The sequence below is a fragment of the Rhinopithecus roxellana genome, chromosome 4 (genome assembly GCF_007565055.1).
Source record: "Rhinopithecus roxellana isolate Shanxi Qingling chromosome 4, ASM756505v1, whole genome shotgun sequence".
Lineage (NCBI taxonomy): Eukaryota > Metazoa > Chordata > Mammalia > Primates > Cercopithecidae > Rhinopithecus > Rhinopithecus roxellana.
Window position 1 is genome coordinate 59,595,439 of NC_044552.1, and position 20,291 is coordinate 59,615,729.

Here is a 20,291-nt window from a genome sequence, read left to right on the forward strand (position 1 = left end):
AACAAACAATAATTATAGCACTGTATTTTAGCTTTACATGAGTCTTCCCTTAACCATGAGAGATACATTCCAAGATCCCCCAGTGGATGCCTGAAACTATGGAGAGTACGAAACCCTGTGTGTCCTGTGTTTTTTCCTATACATACATCCATACCTATGATAAAGTTTCATTCACAAACTAGGCACAGTAAGAGATTGACAACAATAGTAAGAAAATAGAGTGCCGGGCGCGGTGGCTCAAGCCTGTAATCCCAGCACTTTGGGAGGCCGAGACGGGCGGATCACGAGGTCAGGAGTTCGAGACCATCCTGGCTAACACGGTGAAACCCCGTCTCTACTAAAAAATACAAAAAACTAGCCAGGCGACGTGGCGGGCGCCTGTAGTCCCAGCTACTCAGGAGGCTGAGGCAGGAGAATGGTGTAAACCCGGGAGGCAGAGCTTGCAGTGAGCTGAGATCCGGCCACTGCACTCCAGCCTGGGCCACAGAGCTAGACTCCGTCTCAAAAAAAAAAAAAAAAAAAAAAAAAGAATAATTATTACAATACAATATAATAAAAGTTATGAGAATGTGGGGTCTCTCTCTCCCTGTCTCAAAATATCTTCTTATACTGTACTGTGGGTAACTGAATCCGTGGGAAGCAAAGCCACAGATAAGTGGTGCTACTGTATACCACTATATATGTTAATATGTGTGCCAATAGCACAAAAGAGGAAGAAGGAAAAGAAATAGCATCAGGACAATTGAATATCCATATTAAAAAAAGAGCTTAGGCCTTCACTGTACATAAAAATAAAGTGAATTCTAGACATAAATATAAGACAGAAACAATAAAACATGTAGAAGAAAACACATGATAAATCTCTGTCCCTTAATATAGCTAAAGAGTTCTCAGATGTGACACCAAAAGCATGAGCCATAAAAGAAAAAATTGGATACATTGAACTTCATTAAATGGAAAAAACATTTACTTTTCAAGACACACCATCGTGAACGTGAAAATACAAGCCACAGACTGAGAGAAAATATTTATAAATCATATATCTGATAAAGGTCTTGTAACCATAATGTGTAAATAATTCTTACAACTCAGTAAGACAAATACTCTGATTAAAATACTGGCAAAATACTGGAGTAGACATTTGTATTAGTTGGGACCAATGGGTGTATATATAGAAAGAGATGTAGTGTAAGGAATTGGCACATGCAACTGTGGAGGTTGAGAAGTTCCAAGATCTGCGTTCAGCAAGCTGGAAACCTCAGAGAGCTGTTGTGTATGTAATTCCAGTCTGAGTTCAAAGGCCTAAGAAACAGGAGAGCCAATGGTGTTAAGTTACAGTCCACAGGCTGGCACACTTGAGACCCAAGAAGAGACGATATTTCAGTGTGAGTCTAAAGGCTGAAATGGACCTGTGTTCTAGCTCATACAGTCAGTCAGGAGGAGCTCACTCTTAGCCTTTTTTTTTTTTTAATTGAGACCTTTATTTAATTGGATGAGGCTCATCCACACTGGGAAGGCAATTTGCTTTACCTAGTCTGCCAATTCAAATGGTATCTTATCTAGAAACACCCTCACAGAGACATTCAGAATAATATCAAAATATCTGGGTACCCTGTGGCACAGTCAAGTTGACATATAAAATTGATTATCATAACATTCTACTGAATAAGAAATACATTTGGCTGATAATCACATGAAAAAGTACTCAACATCATTCCTCACTGTGGAAATGCATATTCAAACCACAGTCACATACCACTACACACCCATTAGAATGGCTGTTATCAGAAGAAGTTGTAGTACTAAGTATTGGCAAGGATATGAAGAAACTCAAAACCTCATACATTGCTGGTGGGAATATAAAATGGTATGACTGCTTTTGTAAGCTGTTGTTTCTTAAAATGTTAAATATAAATTTACCACATGATCCAGCAGTTCTACTCCTAGGAATATATCCAAGGGAAATAGAACATATGTCTGTATAAAAACTTGCATGCGAATGTTCACAGAAGCATTTTTATGGTAGCTGTTAATTGGAAACAATTCAAATGTCAATCAGCTGGTCAGTGGATTAACAAAATTCCCTCTATTTGGTATGGGAATAGAGATAGACTCTAATAAGCTCAATTTTAGAACATTTACATCACTCCCCAAAATTCTTATTTTGGGGTGATGTTCCATTCAGTTGTTCCATTCAGTTTTAGAACATTTACATCATATTTCTAAAATTGAGTTATTGTGATGATTAGAAAACTTTTTTTCTTTGAGACGGAGTCTCACTCTGTCGCCCAGGCTGGAGTGCAGTGGCGTGATCTTGGCTCATTGCAACCTCTGTCACCCAGGTTCAAGTGATTCTCTTGCCTCACTCTCTTGAGTAGCTGGGCTTACAGGTGCATGTCACCACACCCAGCTAATTTTGGTATTTTTAGTAGAGACGAGGTTTCACCATGTTGGCTGGGCTGGTCTGCCTGCCTTGGCCTCACAAAATGCCAGGATTACAGGTGTGAGCCACCACGCCTGGCCAAAACTTTACAAATGTATTGACTATCATAGACTCTTACTCTCATAGTGTGTGAATTTTATAGGCTATAGGATATACCTCAGTAAAGTTATAAAAATAATAGGTCTAGGCCGGGTGAAGTGGCTCATGCCTGTAATCCCAGCACTTTGGGAGGCTGAGACAGGAGGACTGCTTAAGCCCAGGAGTTTGAAATCAGCCTAGGCAATATAGCGAGACCCTGTCTCTTAAAACAAACAAAACAAAACTAAAAAAAACCCAAAAAACCAACCAACCAAACAAACAAAAAAACCCAAAATACAATATGTCCATATAGAAAGAACAAATGACAAATAAATATGGTAAAATAATAATTGAATCTGAAGGGTATGGGATTTTTTTGTATTTTGTGTTCTTCCACTTTTTCTACAAGTGTGAAATTATATCAAAATTTAAAAATTACAGACATTTTAATAGCTCTTAGTAGTGATCTGATTTCCTTTTGTGGCATTGTGTAAAAATAAGTTTAAAATGTTTGTTTGTTTAAAAAATCCAGCCCTAAAGGGCAATTTTATCTCAGCTTTTCGATTATTTACTTCTTTGATTTGTTGTTTGCTTTGAGCAGTTACTTGGGATTGCTTTTGTCTTATTATTATTATTACTCATTTTTTCTGTGATGTAGTGGCAGGCAGGCCCAGTGCCCAAGCCAACCCTTCCTGCTGCACGTACGTATATGGCCTATGCTAGAGAGTATTTATAACTGTAGAAATGATATTTTGAGGGTATTCTGTTTCTCATCTGTTCCAATATAAGCAGAGCAAATAGGCCTTGAATACAGCTGTTTTTCCGTTTTTTGTTTTGTTTTGTTTTGTTTTTTTTTTGAGACGGAGTTTCACTCTGTGACCTAGGCTGGAGTGCAGTGGTGCCATCTCGGCTCACTGCAAACTCCACCTCCCGGGCTCAAGCTATTCTTATGCCTCAGCCTCCCAAGTAGCTGGGATTACAGGCACCCGCCACAACACCTGGCTAATTTTTGTATTTTTAGTAGAGATGGAGTTTCACCATGTTGGTCAGGCTGGTCTCAAACTCCTGACCTCAGGTGATCCACCCACCTTGGCCTCCCAAAGTGCTGGGATTACAGGTGTGAGCCACTGCCCTCGGCCACTGTTTTCCCTTTTGACAGCATTTCTTAAGTTTAAATGATCACGCTTCACTCCTTTATGTTGTTTCCCCTGCTCCCAAAAAGAAGTTAAATGAACACGTTTGTTGAAAGCATTAAGTTACAGTGAAGTGTGTGACTCTTGCTAATGTATATTTATGTGCTTGGTTTGAAGGTCACTCCGTGAGACTGCTGGGTCAGAAAAAGGATAATGGAAGGCGGCTGGGGGGAGCACGATTGGATTTGCCGAAGATTAGGAAGAATCCACTGATAGAAATCATTTCCATCAATACTGGGTAAGCATCTCTCGAACTTACTCATAAAATATTCAGTATATTTCATGAATTTAATTTTTTTTCTTGGACATGTGACATAGAAAAGTAGCCGAACATTTTCTTGGGAAAGAAAAATTACAAAATGTGCTCGAATGCAGTTTCTTCTGAAATGTTTCCTGTATGTAAACTGCACTTACATTTGCAGCAGGGTTTTATAACTTTAATATTATTTCCATTTTTGGTAATAAACATGCATTTCATTTCCCAGCTATGGCCTTATTTAAAATCTTTAAAAAAAATTAGCACTTTATTTTGTGGAGTGATTAAGACACTTGTCATATTCGACTGTTTTTTTTAGTAAAGGTATAGTAAATGTTGCCCAAGATACTAACCACACTTTGATTATTCACTATTTGAGATGCGTATTTTAAAATATTATTCTTCTGAGCTTTAAACTTAAAAGAAGCATCATGACAGAATATTAAGTACTCTTTTAATTTCCACACCTTGATTTAAAGTCCTTGATTATACCTCTTGGTATACTCATTTGTTTCATAAGCATTTATTGAATTTTTGCATTCTTTAAATTATGAGTCCATCAGAAAAAGAAACGTTTTCTGAAAATTTGATGAGATGAAGGCCTTCTGTTTCTTAAATCACAGGGAGCAGCTAATTACCCATACAACCACATCTCATTCCTCACAGATTTAAGCTGTTCTGCCCCTTTCTACTTCATCCTCCTTCCCTTTTATTTGAAATTGTTTTCCTTCCTTTCTGTTCTTTCTTCATGTTCCTTCTCATTGAGAACTGGTGAACAGCTTCCTTGTCCACCATCTGCCTGTTTCTCTGAATCCAGTGCCTTTACTTCCTCCAGAACAGTGGCAGTTGTGTTGCCACTAGCCCTCTTTTCTGTAGTCTCACCAGTTTCTGGTTTATCCTCCACGCTGCTGTCAAAGACTAGAGAAGGTTGACCAAAGTCATTTGGTTTTTCCCAAAAAGCCCCATGGAGTGGCATTCAGTGACTTGGTGAATTTGTGGTGGACCAGCATCTGGCCTTCAGCGTTGAAGATTCAGAAACCCAAACTTATCAAGCTCAGAAAGTAGTAATTTAAGCAGAATTTAACAGTGAGAAGTATAGTTGTCACTTGACTGAGTACCTCACATATTCATTCTGTCTGTCCAGCCTGAGCCAAATTATAAATGCAAGGCTGTTTGCTTTCCCCTGCCTCAGTTCTTCTTTCCCCTTCATTCAAACATTGTAATACTTTCCCACAACTCCTGATGATCCTATTTAAAACCTCAAACGTTCTAACATTCCTTCTCTTTTTTTTAGTTGCCTTGTTTTCCTCTGTAACTTTAATTGGCATTGAAATATGTAAATGGTCATTTATTTGTATTTTAATTGTCTCTCCTCACTGGCATATATACTCCATGAGAGCAGGGCCTTTTTGATCTTGTTATTTACCACTCTGTCCCCAGTAAGTAGAAAATTATACACAGTAGGGATTTAATGCATATTTATTTACTGAATGAATGAATGAATAAGTTATATAATTTGACAGTTTAGCGGGACTATGCTAAACTATCATCATGGTACAGATTGCTTTGCAAATTGGACAATAATATTTGGAGTTTGCTGGCTAATCATGTTTTCTCCTGAAAAATGCAGTGTTTTTTTTTTGTGTTTTGATTTTTGTTTTTTGAGATGAAGTCTCCCTCTGTTGCCAGGCTGGAGTGCAGTGGCGTGATCTCGGCTCACTACAACCTCCGCCTCTGGGTTCAAGCGATTCTCCTATCTCAGCCTCCCGAGTAGCTGGGATTACAAGTGCATACCACCATGCCTGGATAATTTTTTCTACTTTAGTAGAGGCAGAGTTTCAGTGTGTTGCCCAGGCTAGTCTCGAACTCCTGAACTCAGGCAATCCACTTGCCTCAGCCTTCCAGAGTGTTGGGAATACAGGCATGAGCCACTGTGCCTGGCTGAAGAATGCTGGTTTTGTGTGTGTGTTTATGCGGGGCTTTTGGCTAGACACATTCCTTTAAAACATTAGTATTTCAAGGTCTGTCAAACTCTGTTAGATTAGGATTCATTAGGTCTCTGCACGGTAACTTTCCAGGTACGTATTTGGCCTATTGAGTGTCTGTTTTTAACTGTTTATTTTTCTGGTCCCTATGTTCTTCTTCATTTTGTCACTCCCCACTTCACACTCCAGTATTCAGTCTTCCTGAACTACTTGAAATTCTCCAAACTCCAGATTCTTCTCTGTCTTGATTGCAGGCCTCCCCGTAGGCTGAAGGGTTTTCCTGGCGTGTCTGTTCTTCCCCATTCACCTCATGGGTGAGCCTCCTGCACTCAGCTATGTGCTCCTTTCTTGGGATGTCTGCTTGTTTCTCCCTCCACAACCAGGCTACATCTATCCCTCCCTCTAATTTATGTCCACAGCATTCCCTATATATCCTGATTATGGCACTTTACAGACTGTGTCATTTGTATCTTCCACTACATTGTAAGCTCCTTGGGTGCTGAATGTGTTTTAGTTGTCATTACATTATTATCTTCGAGTTCAGTGTTTAGTACAAAGTGAATACAGGTGTCCCTCGGTATCTGCAGGGGATTAGTTCCAGGACCTCCTCAGATACAAAATCTATGCACACTAAAGTACCTCATATAAAATGGTGTAGTATTGGCCGAGTGTGGTGGCTCCTGCCTGTAATCCCAGCTCTTTGGGAGGCCGAGGTGGGTGGATCATGAGGTCAGGAGATTGAGACCATCCTGGCCAACAAGGTGAAACCCCGTCTCTACTAAAAATACAAAAATTAGCTGGGTGTGGCGGCATGTGCCTGTAATCCCAGCTACTCGGAAGGCTGAGGCAGGGGAATCACTTGAACCTGGGAGGCAGAGGTTACAGTCAGATGAGATCGCACCACTAAACTCCAGCCTGGAGACAGAGCTAGACTCCGTTTCAAAAAAAAAAAAAACAAAAAAAGGTGTAGTATTTTCATATAACCCACTGACTCTTTCCAATATACTTTAAATCATCTCTAGATTACTAATAATACCTAATAAAATATAAATGCTACATAAATAGTTGTTATACTATATTTTAAAAATTTAGTTTCTTTTAATTGTTGCATTATTTTTAAGTGTTTTTGTTTTTTTCTTCCAAATATTTTCTTTTTTTTTTCTAATGTGGAGTCTCAGTCTGTCGCCCAGGCTGGAGTACAGTGGCGCGATCTCGGCTCACTGCAACCTCCACCTCCTGGGTTCAAGCAATTCTTCTGCCTCAGCCTCCTGAGTATCTGCGACTACAGGCGGTATGCCACCACACCTGGCTAATTTTTATATTTTTAGTAAAGACGGGGTTTCACCATATTGGCCAGGCTGCTCTCGAAGTCCTGACCTTGTGATCTGTGCACCTCGACCTCCCAAAGTGCTGGGATTATAGGCTTGAGCCACCGCACCCGGCCCCAAATAATTTCAATCTATGATTGGTTCAATCTGTAGATATAGCACACACGTGGATACAGAGGGCTGACTGCACTCAATAAATATTTGTTGAGTAAATGTTTTATAAGTTATTAGTTTTTGTTGCTATACATTAATTAAAAATTAATTTTAAAAATATTTAAAAATTTTTTAATGTTTACAATTTAAAATTTTAAAAATTTGCTTTAGGTAACCATTTTAAATAGCCTTTAGGTAAAATATTTTATGTATATTATTTGAATTTTCTCTCTTATAGACTTAATGTTTTCTTCAAAATGGGCCTGCACTTTAAAAGAGTGAAAGCTCACTGGATTTGGTATCACTCTCATCCTCTTGTATCCTTCACATTAGAGTGTTGATCCTCAGTACATTAGCAAATAACGCTTTTCATGTGAAGAAAATTTAATCCATATTGTCCCAGAATGAGAAATGAGTTTCTGATTTTCTCAGACTGCTAATCATCTTCCTGAATCGGTTGCAGCCATATCACTTGCTGTCACATGAAAGCATTCCCATAAGTATTTGTCCACACTATCATTCTATAACATATTAGCTTGAATTTCTTTATTTTATTTTATTTTATTTTATTTGTTATGTTATTTTATGTTATTTTATTTTATTTTTTGAGATGGGGTCTTGCTCTGTCACCCAGGCTGGAGTGCAGTGGCATGATCTCGGCTCACTGCAAGCTCCGCCTCCTGAGTTCAGTTGATTCTTCTGCCTTAGCCTCCGGAGTAGCTGGTACTACAGGCGCACGCCACCACACCCAGCTAATTTTTGTATTTTTAGTAGAGACAGGGTTTCACCATATTGGCCAGGCTGGTCTTGAACTCCTGACCTTGTGATCCACCCACCTTGGCCTCCCAAAGTGCTGGGATTACAGGTGTGAGCCACTGTGCCCAGCCGGATTTCATTTTTTTCATGCTGGTGGAGCTCATTGCTTTTTTTCACTTACTTTTAAATGTTTTAAAATGATTATACTCATAGTTATCAGTAGAGAAATGAGCCTTCTCAGTAAAATCCTAACACTTTTCAAAATTTTATTGCTTCCAGATTAAATATGTAGATCTGACTTTCCATAAATTTTTCATTTTTCTTTAGGAAAAGGGTCCCATTTGTAGCAACTTTTATTATATGTATTAGCAAATTACTGAAGTTACTATTAGAACCATTAGACTTTGCAAAGTTGTTATGCCTTATTATATTTCTAACTTAAAATATAAAAGGATGGCTAGGTGCGGTGGATCACGCCTGTAATCCCAGCACTTTGGGAGGCTGAGGCAGGTGGATCACCTGAGGTCAGTAGTTCGAAACCAGCCTGGTCAACATGGTGAAACCCTGCCTCTACTAAAAATACAAAAATTAGCTGGGTGTGGTGGTGCATGCCTGTAATCCCAGCTACTCAGGAGGCTGAGGCAGGAGAATTGCTTGAACCCAGGGAGTGGAGGTTACAGTGAGCTGACATCATGCCACTGCACTCCAGCCTGGGCGACAGAGTGAGACTTCATCTCTAAATAAATAAAATAAAGCAAAACATAAAAGTACATCAGTTGCTTCAGCGAAGTCAGAAGTTGAAAATTTCAGATTGTATGCATTTTGGATGGGCACAGCAGGATAGGGTATGTGTGGATACTTATGTAGAATTTTTTAAGAAGTCAATCAAATGTTATGGTCAGTATCATAGGGAGTCAACATGTCCATGAATGGAAGAAATAAGCTAAGGTTGAAAAGCTCAGTTTTTGTCTGGTCCCCCATTTGTGTGACTCCCTTATTTTTTCTTTTCTTTTTCTTTTTTCTTTTGAGACGAGTCTTGCTCTGTCTCCCAGGCTGGAGTGCAGTGGCGCGATCTCGGCCCACTGCAAGCTCCGCCTCCTGGGTTCAAGCGATTCTCCTGCCTCAGCCTCCTGAGTAGCTGGGACTACAGGCGCCCGCCACCACACCCGGCTTATTTTTTGTATTTTCAGTGGAGATGGGGTTTCACCCTGTTAACCAGGATGGTCTCGATCTCCTGACCTCGTGATCCGCCCGCCTCGGCCTCCCAAAGTGCTGAGATTACTGGTGAGCCACCACACCCGGCCGTGATTCCCTTATTTTTTCTAGCAGTGGGAATAGAGTATGGAGACAGGGTAGGGGCTAGTGTAGGGCACAAAAGTAAAAAATTGGAAATTGTGGCATAAAGGACATCTGTGCTTTATTTTACCTTCTGTGTCCCTATGAAAGTCATCCTTTTTGACAGTCCCTTGGCAATTTTTATCTTCCAAAGCCAAGAGTTAGATGCTGCTTCGCAGTTCTTATATAAATTATATCATTTTAAAGATACTCCTATCAGATTATCCTTAGCTCGAAGGTTTGAAATCCTCCCTCAGGCTAAACACATCTTAGAAAATACTGTCTGACCCTGTGATATTTTACTGATACTTTCTCTTTTAAAATTTATCTTGTCTTTCTTGTTATTTGCCATCAGACATATGGTGGTAACTGAGAACCTTTAAGGGGAATCTAATTTTCCTTGAGATTATATTCTTGAATTTGTTATCATTTTTAAAAGTATTTTTTTTCCCCCTGCAACGCTCTGGCTTTGGGAAAACTAACTCAGATTTTTACACTTTATGTCTGTAATGTACAGAATTTATCAGTTTCTATTCCACTCCTGGATATGCAGGCTATCTGCAAATATTTGAATGGATATTTCAAACTCATTATTTCATTATAACCTGACAACTCTGCTGTCAGGTTCTAATGATAACAAGTCCTAGTCCACAGTCTCCAGTAGGAATTTATTAAGCAAGCTGGCACAGTCCAGTCGTTCTTGTTATGTTGGTGGAGTCCTCGTTCTCTCTCTTTTTGGATGGTGAAATCAAACCTTGTAAGAAAGGTTCACTTGAGCCAGATGAAGCAATATAGTGTCTCACTACAGATAATATATCCTCAAGCAACCAGAATTCCTTTCCTAGTGTCTGGAGTGAGAGTGGGGCAGGGACAAGCCAGAATCACATCTTTCATGGTCTAGGCCAGTCTAACCAAAGTGTGTTCTGTGGACCAGTTAACTGCAGATTGCTGGTCTGTGATGAGTACACAAATTGAGGGCAAGCATTTTAGAGACTTTTAAGGCAGTTTAAGGTCACAGCAGTGAGTTATAATTCATTTTCACTGTATTTTACACAGATACTGGTTTATAAGAGGTTGGAAGTAAAAATCCTGCTCTGTCATTATATATAGTTTGAGAAACACTGATTTAGGCAAGTGTGTGCTGCAAGATTCTTTACTCTGTTTTGGAAAATATTTTAGCCAATCTACTTATCTCGAGTGTCCCTTCTTTAACTGAGACTCTATTTCGACTGTCTTTTATGCTATTAACTACTTGTGATTAGTAGTTGACTAGTACTTTCAAAAATGGAAACTTATTATTTACTATGCTAATTAGCAAAGCCTCTAGTGTTGACTAAATATAAAAGATAGCTTAAACATACACAGCAATCTCCTCTGGAAGGTGGCCTTTCTGATTAAATACTAGCTCAGAGTGTGACTGTGCCTAACAGTTGTAGCTTACATCAAGTCACACAATTATATGATGTTCGCTACATTATATTCTTTCAAAAGTAAATTTATAGTTTTCCTAACATGGCTCTCTCGTGAAACTTAAAATCTGGGTATTATAACTGTTTTATCTGCACAGCCTAAGATTAGTACAGAGCTGTGGTTATTATTCGTGTTCTTCTGTAAGCTTTATGGGCAGCAGGGACCTTAATCTTTGTCATGAGCCTAGAATGTGGCACCAGCCTATTCTGGAGAAGGTAATAGAATCTCTGATACATTGGAAAGAGCTCTGCACTTGGAGTTTGGAGTCATAGACACTGTATTTTCTAGAAGCATGACTTGAATAAATTAGATGAGATCTTAGAGATGATGTCTTTTCTGGCATGGGTATGGTGCTACCTACTGAATGTATAGCTTAGCACATTAATACATATTTTTTTTTCAAATCTTTATGCTGCTGTATCTTCTACTCTACCGTCATTCTCTGAGACCCCTTCTACCCTTGATTTCTTTCTATTCTTTCTATTATTTAGGCAAGAAATTTGCTAGGACCAGAATGTGAGGTTATGACTTTATGCTATTCAACGTTGGTTCTTCAATTTCCTATTTCACCTGTTCAGTTTTAAGTGATTGTTTGACCAAAAAAAAAAAAAAAAAAAAAAAAAAAATCATCTTAGTCACTCCTGTAGCTTTTAGCACAGTGTCTTTTTCACAGTATTCACTCCATAAATGTTTGTTAAGTATTTCAGTTGACAGCAGTGTTTCTTAAATGCAGAAAAAATTTTCTGGCTAACCTGGAATATAGTTCTAATTGCTTCTCTTACTATAGATGATTGTTTTGTAGAAAAAAAGAATATGATAGTTTGGACTATGAATGAAGTGAAAGTTATATGAAACAATTAAATGTGTGAAATTGAGGCATTTATGGCAATTCTGAACTGCATTTTTACTCTTTTATCCACAAACCAGTTGTCCTGAAATTTGCAGTCTTTTTTATGTCTTCAATGGAATCCCAAAATATCTTATTTCACTAAAATATTGTACAAATGAAATTTTAAAGTAATGCTTATTTCTAGTGCAATGTAAGACTGTACTTGGGAAAGATCATTCATAGGAACAGTGGATGGCACTATTGGCTCATACCTGCAAAGTAATTATCCTTAAGTTGCAGAACTTTCAAATGCTGGCTTAGTGAATGCTTTTAAAGAGAGCAGCTCAGTTAAAAAACTTGGACAATATTAGGAGTTAATGTTATATTTTGTAAACTTTTTAATCATTATTTTGTATAAACTTTGAATTGAATATATATATATAGTTTTCTTAGTTACTAGCACAGAGACATGACTGATTTAAAAAAATCATTTCAAATTCTAGCATGTTGTAGGATTCTCTTGCCCTTTCTGAAAAGTACCTCTTGCTTATCAGATTTCTAACAAAACTATTTAATTTGAAGAAGGCAGAATGAATTTGGATAAAAAGCAAAAATTTAAAGGTGCTCAAATTGAGGCACTTCATTAAAGCAAACTTAGTTTAAAGTTAATTGAGTAGAATAGTCAACACTTTCTTCAGGGTAGTTCATGGAGTGGCTGTACATTGATAGAACAATTTAGAGATGCTTTTACAGTTGAGAAAGTTCATTATATTTGTTATCTTTAAAAAGAATTTTATTTATTTCATATGTTTGTTCTTTAAGAAGACCAAAGAGCCCTGCAACTGGGCATTGATTTGTTTTTTTTGTTTGTTTAATTTTTTGTAGAGACAGGATCTCAGTTTGTTTTGTTGCCCAGGTTGGTCCTGAACTCCTGGCTTCAAGCAATCCTCCTGCCTTTTCCTCCCAAAGCTCTGGGATTACAGGTGTGAGCAACCACACCCAGCCGGGACTTTGATTTGTTAAACAAATGTAGTTGAACATAAAAAGATGAGTTCATGTGGTATCTGCCCTTGAGAATCCCACAGAACAGAGTTAAACAAGCACAAAACAATTAAGTTGTAAGCTCACATTGTATGATGGATTGTTTGGATGAGTTGGAGAGTGCTTCCATGGAAAGTAATATTTAGGCTGTGTCTTGAAATGTCTTATAGGTGGGTTTAAAGGCAATTTAAGCAGTAGTGGGGTGGGGAGAACCAAAACAAAACCCATAAGCAGTGGTTATTGTATGTGAAACACCATGTCTTGCACAGAGAATGATAAATCACTGTGGTGGTGTTTTGAATAAGGGAATGGTCAGAGAAAGGTAGCTTGAGAATGCTTGGGCTCAGATCTTGATGACGCTGGATTTTTCTGGGCCACTTTGCCAACCAGGGACCTCCACAGCCAATGATGCCCCCCGACCCAGGCCTCACTCAGCCCCGGGCCTACCACTGGAGGCACCCTGCCCACTCGGTTCACCTGTACTATAGCTTGTACCTGCATTTGGTGGTTCCCAAGCTCTTATCCCACATCCAAGAAGAATGAGCTTACACTGACAATTAGAAGGGTTAGGATAGGCAGAGAAGAATTTTCTTGAGTGATGGAACAGCTCTCAGTGGACGGGGGATGCAGGGGGTGGTCCCCCACCCCTGTAGTCGGGTGGATTCTCTCTCTCGCTCTGTGTGTCTGGGTCTGGGACTTTTTATGGACTTAGAATGGGAAGTGCATGCTGATTGGTTTGTGAGTATGCAAAAAAGGCCAAAATGAAGGCACCACTCAAAGGTGGGCACCATAGTGTAGAAAACCAGTAAGGAAAGGGTAGGTTAAAGTAAAATTGGTGGAGGGTGGGGATCAATCAGAGGAAAGTGTGCCAAATGGGAAGACAGGTTCTCAATCTGATCCGTGGGTTTGACTTGTAGCTTGGCTTTCAGGCTTTAAACTGTCTTTGGTTTGAAAGTGGGGTTTCACTGGGGACCTGACACTCTCTTCCTAGGCATTTGTCTGCCTCCTGCTGCTATCATTGGCATAAGTTATTCAGCCTCTCTATAGGTTTCAATTTCCTCGTTTATAAAATGATGATAATAATAATAGTGTTGTGAGAACGATAAGAGGTCATAGGTTTAATCAGCACTATGCTTGGCACATAGTATCTGTTCAATATATAGTATTGTTAACTTTATTACTATGACAACTATAAGAAGGCAAACCTCAGGCTTAAGTAGACTGCCATTTGCTTAAGGCCACAGAGCTAGTAAGTGGCAGAATTATGACTTGAACCACATCATCTGACCAGTTTTTTCAATAAACCATAACGTCAGTGGCCTCTAGCCCCATTTTCTGCTCCGGGGTCTATACTGTAGTTGTTTAGTTAATTGAAAGGAAAGCCAGTTAGAAGTCAAGTTTGAGACTCATCTAGAAGATAGCCTATTAAATCTGAGAAACATGCTGTAGGCAGCAGAGTTTTACAGAGAGAATGGGGAATGTGGGCCTTATGTAGTGAGTCTGTCAAATGGAGGTAGGCTAGGAGAATTCCTGCTGTATATCTATATTGTATTGTCAGATGACTCCTAAGATGCATCCATTTTGTCCAATGGAATGGAATTTGAAATTCCTATTATGATTATTTTAAAGGAGGGGACTGCTAAATCATATAGAGATGTATGACCATTGTACCTTCCTTTCTTGTCTTTTTTTTCCCCCACTTCTACTGGAGCTAAGGTGCATGAAAGTGAGTTGCACTTGGAAGGGCACAGTAGGAGCAGATCATTGGATTGTATCCAAAGAGACACCATCTGTCAGCTTTTCTGTTGCTTTAAGAAAACTTGTTTTCTAGCCCTATCAAGAGAGAGAGAAAAAAAAAACCCTGAAACTTGTGTAGCCCAACTTTAATTAAGTATAATTGAATACACATGTGATTGTGGATGAGGGCCTGTCAGTTTCTTCCAATACAAGAATAATATATATCCCATATTTATTTTTGAAACCACTTTGCTTTTATTTTACTGCATCTCAGCATGGTAGCACTGGTTGTTTTATTTTTTTTCTAACTCTGACAAAGCAGAATGTTTTGTTTGGCTTTTTAAAAAGGCAATAGTGCATGTAGTTAAGACCTCATTTACTTTATCTGATAAAACAGTCTCTGAGGAGTGTCTATTTTTTGGTAAATCCACCAAGAAAACTGGGTTTAAGACAAGGTCATTTTAAAAAATACTGGTTTCAATGTTTAAACAATGTATATACCTTTGTGAATTGTAATGTGTATTTTTGTGGTTCTTTTTAGGTTAACCTTAAAGTATTAATTGTGAGATCATATAGGTCTACAAAGTTCTTTCTCCCTTGTGAAATATATTTTATGTACTGTTCTGTTACGGCTCTTGCAAAAAACATAAACTTTCTGAAATGGAATTTTTAGTCTGTTCTCCTCCCACACTTTCTCCCATCTCTGTTATTTTTTTTCTCCCATACGTCTATATAAGTTTATGAGAACAAGATATGCAAGGATGGATTTATTTATTTAGGACCAGGAGTCCCTTGTAACTGGAAGATATCCTCTATCAAGATTGGTGGTCTGTTTTATTCTCTACTCATTCACTCGTTTACTCAACAGACATTTGCAGAACATCTCTATATATCTGAAAATGTACTAAGTGCAATAAAAGAAACAAGACCTAGTAATGTATCACTGCTCTTGGGAGCCTTACAGTCTAGTGTAGTTTAGTTAACTGGGAAATAATTTTGTTTTAGTCTACATGGAATATAATAGTAGTTTTATATGTGTAGGACTTAGAGTTGTGTACCTAGAAGTTTACCACAAATATGGAGAATGTATTGGACTTGTTTCAATATAGCTGAAAATAGGCTCATACAATAATAGTGTACAACATGTGTGTCATGTGAACCAGCAGCACACTCTTTGGTAGTTTGCCACTATTGAGAATTCTGTCACTAGCATCACATATTGTTCTCACTCTGGAATTCAGGCAACCCAGGATCCTTTGAGTATAGATTTCTGTACTTACTCCTAAATTAACGCCTCTAATTTCACTTCTAAAATGAATTGCAATTGTTAAAGCCCATTTCTGTCTACTTCAACTTTCTCATTCTTATTTCTACTATTGGGCTTATTTTTAAAATTTTCCTACCTTAATTCTCAGTTATATGCAAAGGAAGAGGCAAAGCAACAAAAATAATGACAAGGTGTCAGTAGTGGCATTGATGTTGACACATTGCACACATCTTGGAAAAAGAGATGTCAAATGCCCATAAGGATGGAGTGTGGTTGAGATTCTGCTCCTGCTGAAGACAAATTTTCCTGTTGTTTCCCTGATACCTAATAATGGCAACATGATGGTTGGCATAATGAGAGTCTTCTGTGTAAGTGAATTGACTTGCACTTAAATATTTTGCAGTTATTTGTCAGTTATTTACCAAATAATTATTTTTCTTAATTTTATTGGAGATTTGTCATCCAAATATTCTATTTGAATATAATATACTTTAATACTCTGTTAAGTTTTGATTTGTATGGTAGATATTCCAGGATGAATGATGGAAGAAAGAATAATGTAGACATTTCAGGGATTTTTTTAAATTTTAAATTTAATTCTTTTATATATTTTTTATATGTGTGTGTGTCTGTATGTGTGTATATATATACACACACACATATATATTATACACACACACACATACACACAGACACATATATATATAAAATATATAAAAGACCCTAATTCAAAATCCAACTGTGACTGAGAGTCATGCATGAATATTTTCTGATGTACTTAACAAATGCTTATTTAAACAGCATCAGTATGGTTTGCCTAATTTCTTAGTTTCTTTTGTTTATCCCAATACTGCTTTGCTTATACATGTATATCTTAAAGGTTTCTAAACTTAGAGACCTGTAGATCCTAGACAACTTTTGACTGATCTTTTAATGTCTGTGTTTTCTGTTCCCTTATCTTGTAGTTTTTTAAAAATCTTCTTTGAAGTACTTTTTGTTTTCTTCCTATTTTTTCATTTTCTGTATCTGCTTTTTCTTTTGAGCCCGAACTTTTGACTTTTATATAAGAATGGTGTTTTATTAAAAGCCTCTTTTTTTTGGTATAGTAGATGAGAAAGAAGTAGTTTAATTTTAATATATCTACTGTAAATATATGGATTTGTCTTTTGTAACACTGCCTCGCCAAGTGTTTGGATAGATAGTAGAGTAGCATAACAGTTCACACAATGAGCAATAGTTTTATTTAAGCTATTTATTTATGGGCTACCCTGCTTAAGATCTCTTGCCAGCTAATGAGAATGGTCTGAGGCCTTTTTTTATAAGGAATGGGAAAAACTTTTAATTAGGGATAGACTTTGTAAAATATTTAATAAGTTTCTTTGTAGCCCCGTGGCCAAATACCTACTGCCCACACGCTTTCTTAATACAAAACTATTTATAGATAATTAAAAATCTTTTTGGCAGATTCACATATTCATAGACTGTTAGAACTAGAAAGGATTTTAGAGATTTAAAATATTTTCATAGATGATAAAACTGAGGCCTCAAGGACTAACATCTGAAAGTTTGGTGGCCCACAGATGCACTCACTTTTAGGAGAGTTCATGACAAATAGAGGTTACTCTGACGGGTGATACACCTTCATCTTTAGGATTTTAGGGGTTGGTGAAAGGATTAGAAAGCAGATTAGATTTTGTTTGTGGTCTGCAAGACATCATAAAATGATATTTGATGTTAACTTATATTGAAATATGTATATATAGGTCAAAATACCAGAAACTGGTATCACTGTGACCAGTACTGTTTGGTGGATCAGAGGAAAACAGTGAGGTTATCTGTCAAGTGAATTTGATTACATGGGATAAAGAGGCTATTGAGACTTCTGTTTTGGTGTGAGAGCATCTTTGGAAAAGTTCTGGACTTCATATCACCTTGTTTTCCTCTTTTATTCACTCATTATTTACCTGTCCCATCCACATTTCTGGTTCTACCATTTACCTTCCTTTAATTCCTATAGGTTTGTATGTTTGTATTTCTAGTACCTTATAGTGACTAGCTCATGGGAGTTCTCAATAAAAATGTTTTTATGACTCCATTTCTAAATGCTAATGGTATGTTTTCATTTTAAAGTCTCTTCTGCTGTTTCTTGAGTCTTGAATCTCTATTCCAGCCTTTCTCAGTTCTTGTTTTCTGAGAGAATTAAGCCTGAACATATGTGATTGAATGTCCTAAGGCATTCATTATATAGTGAATTAACCCTTCTCCTAAGCATCTAGAATGGTATTAGCTGCATACTATCCTTGAGTGAATTAAAAAGCCGTCACTCAGATTATTTTCTTAAGTGCATAATTCTCTTGGAATAGTGGTTGAGAAAGGCTGACTTACTCACTTCATCAGATATTCCAGATAACCATCTTAAAGCTTACTTTTCTAAGAAGTGCCATCATTGACTGACTTCATTTTAATTGTTCTTTTACTTCACATTTTCTTAATACATAGACTTAGTTTTTACTAAGGGCTGTTGCTAAGTTGGTGTTATGCTGAATGGGTTATAGTAAATTTGGTTTATTTTTTAAAAAGAAACATAAACAAAAAGTATATAATAGATTTCTCATGTTGCTATTTTTTCTCTTGAAAAGCATATACTACCTGAATGTCAAACTAGCCAGTGCTTGGGTGACTTCTATGTTAGACTTGTTAGGTCTGTGACAACACAAATCCCAAGCGCAAAGGAAGGAGACTGGAACTAGTAGACTGAGCATGTTTAATGATCATGTAAGTGATCCTTGTAAGTGATCCTTGTAAGGCCACTGTAAGTGATCCTTGAGAGTCAGCCCTCTATTTAGGCATGGCGTGTCAGGTTCATAACTGCCTAGGTTCTTATTTCCAAAGGAGTCAATGTTAGATATATCAGGGCCCAGTTTTTTAAAAATACAGAAAGAAAACTGTGCCTGTTCACAGATGACATGACTGTCTACATAGAAAATCTCAAGGAGTCCATAATAAAACTAGAACTCATTCGTGAATTTAGCAAGGATACATCATAAATCCATTAAAAAAAAACCATCTTTCTGTATACCAGCAATGTATAATTGGAAAGGGAAATACAAAAATTATTTATGTTATGCAGCAGCTCTAAGAAAAATGCTTAGATAAAAATCTAACAAATTCTGTATAGGATATGTATGTGGAAATTTACAAAACAGAAGAAATCAAAGAAGATCTAAATAAATAAATCATGCGATGTTCAGGAATTGGAAGATTCAGTATAGTAAATGACAATTCTCAAATTGATATATAGATTTAAAGTAATTTAAATACAAATTCCAGTAAGATTTTTCTTGTAGAAGTGGAGAAACTGATGCTAAATTTTATATGGAAAGAAAAGGGAACTAGAGTTATCTAAAACAGTTTTGAATAAGAATAAGGTTGGAGGAATCACACCATCCTATTTTAAGACTTATTATAAAGTAGCAATCAAGAGGTGTGGTAGTGGTGAAGGGACAGATGCATTAAATCACGGGAAGGAGACTAACAAGTCCAGTAATGTCAGACCCATTCAAATATGGGCAGTTGATTTTGACAAAGTTGCAAAGTTCATCCAAGGGAGAAAGCAGTGTTTTCATCAAATTGTACTGAAGCAATTGAGTATCCATATGGAAAAAGAACAAAACTTTGACCCAAATGTTAGATGTATACAAAAGTTAACCCAAAAGGGATCCAAGTTCAAAATGTAAAATGTAAAACTTTTTTCTTATTCAATTTATGAAAATAAAAAATAAAAGGTAAAACTTTAAAAATTATAGAATAAAACATAGGAGAAGGTTTCTGTTTTTATGGTTAGGCAAAGAGTTCTTAGACCTGATACCCAAAATCATGATCTATTAAAGGACAAAAGATGGACCTAATCAAAATTAACAACTTTTCCTCTGTGAATGAAACAATTAAGAGAATAAAAAGCAATCTGCAGGCTAGGAGAACATATTTGCAGATCACATACGCAGCATAGGACTTCTATCCAGAATATATAGGAACTTTCAAAACTCACTAGGAAAACAACTGGATTAAAATACGGGTGAAATACTTGAACAGAGACATCACAAAAGAGGATATGCAAATGGAAACTAAGCACATGTAAAGTTTTTCGACATCATTAACATCAGGGATCCTATAACTCACCTGTTAGACCAAGTAAGATAAAAAATATTGATAGTACCAGGTACTGGAGAGGATGCAGTGCAATTAGAGCTCTCATACATTGTTGGAGATGCTAAATGGTACAGCCATTTGGAGAATGGATTAGCAGTTTCTCTAAAAAGTTAAACATATACTTGTCATAAGACAAACATCCTACTTTTAGGTATGAGAAATAAAAACCTAAGTTCACCCAAAAACCTGTGCATGTAGGTTTTGACAGCTT

The 20,291-nt window shown here is 37.2% G+C and overlaps 1 protein-coding gene across 2 annotated transcripts in view; it reads left to right on the top strand.

Annotated features, from left to right (window-relative positions):
- Window positions 1-20,291, top strand: part of CDKAL1 (CDK5 regulatory subunit associated protein 1 like 1) — a 718,226-nt gene that overhangs the window by 260,125 nt on the left and 437,810 nt on the right. For both annotated transcript variants that reach the window (XM_010354099.2, XM_030929089.1), the window contains one exon: window positions 3,832-3,952. In XM_010354099.2, coding sequence (XP_010352401.1) covers window positions 3,832-3,952 — 121 coding nt within the window. The remainder of the gene's footprint in view (window positions 1-3,831; window positions 3,953-20,291) is intronic.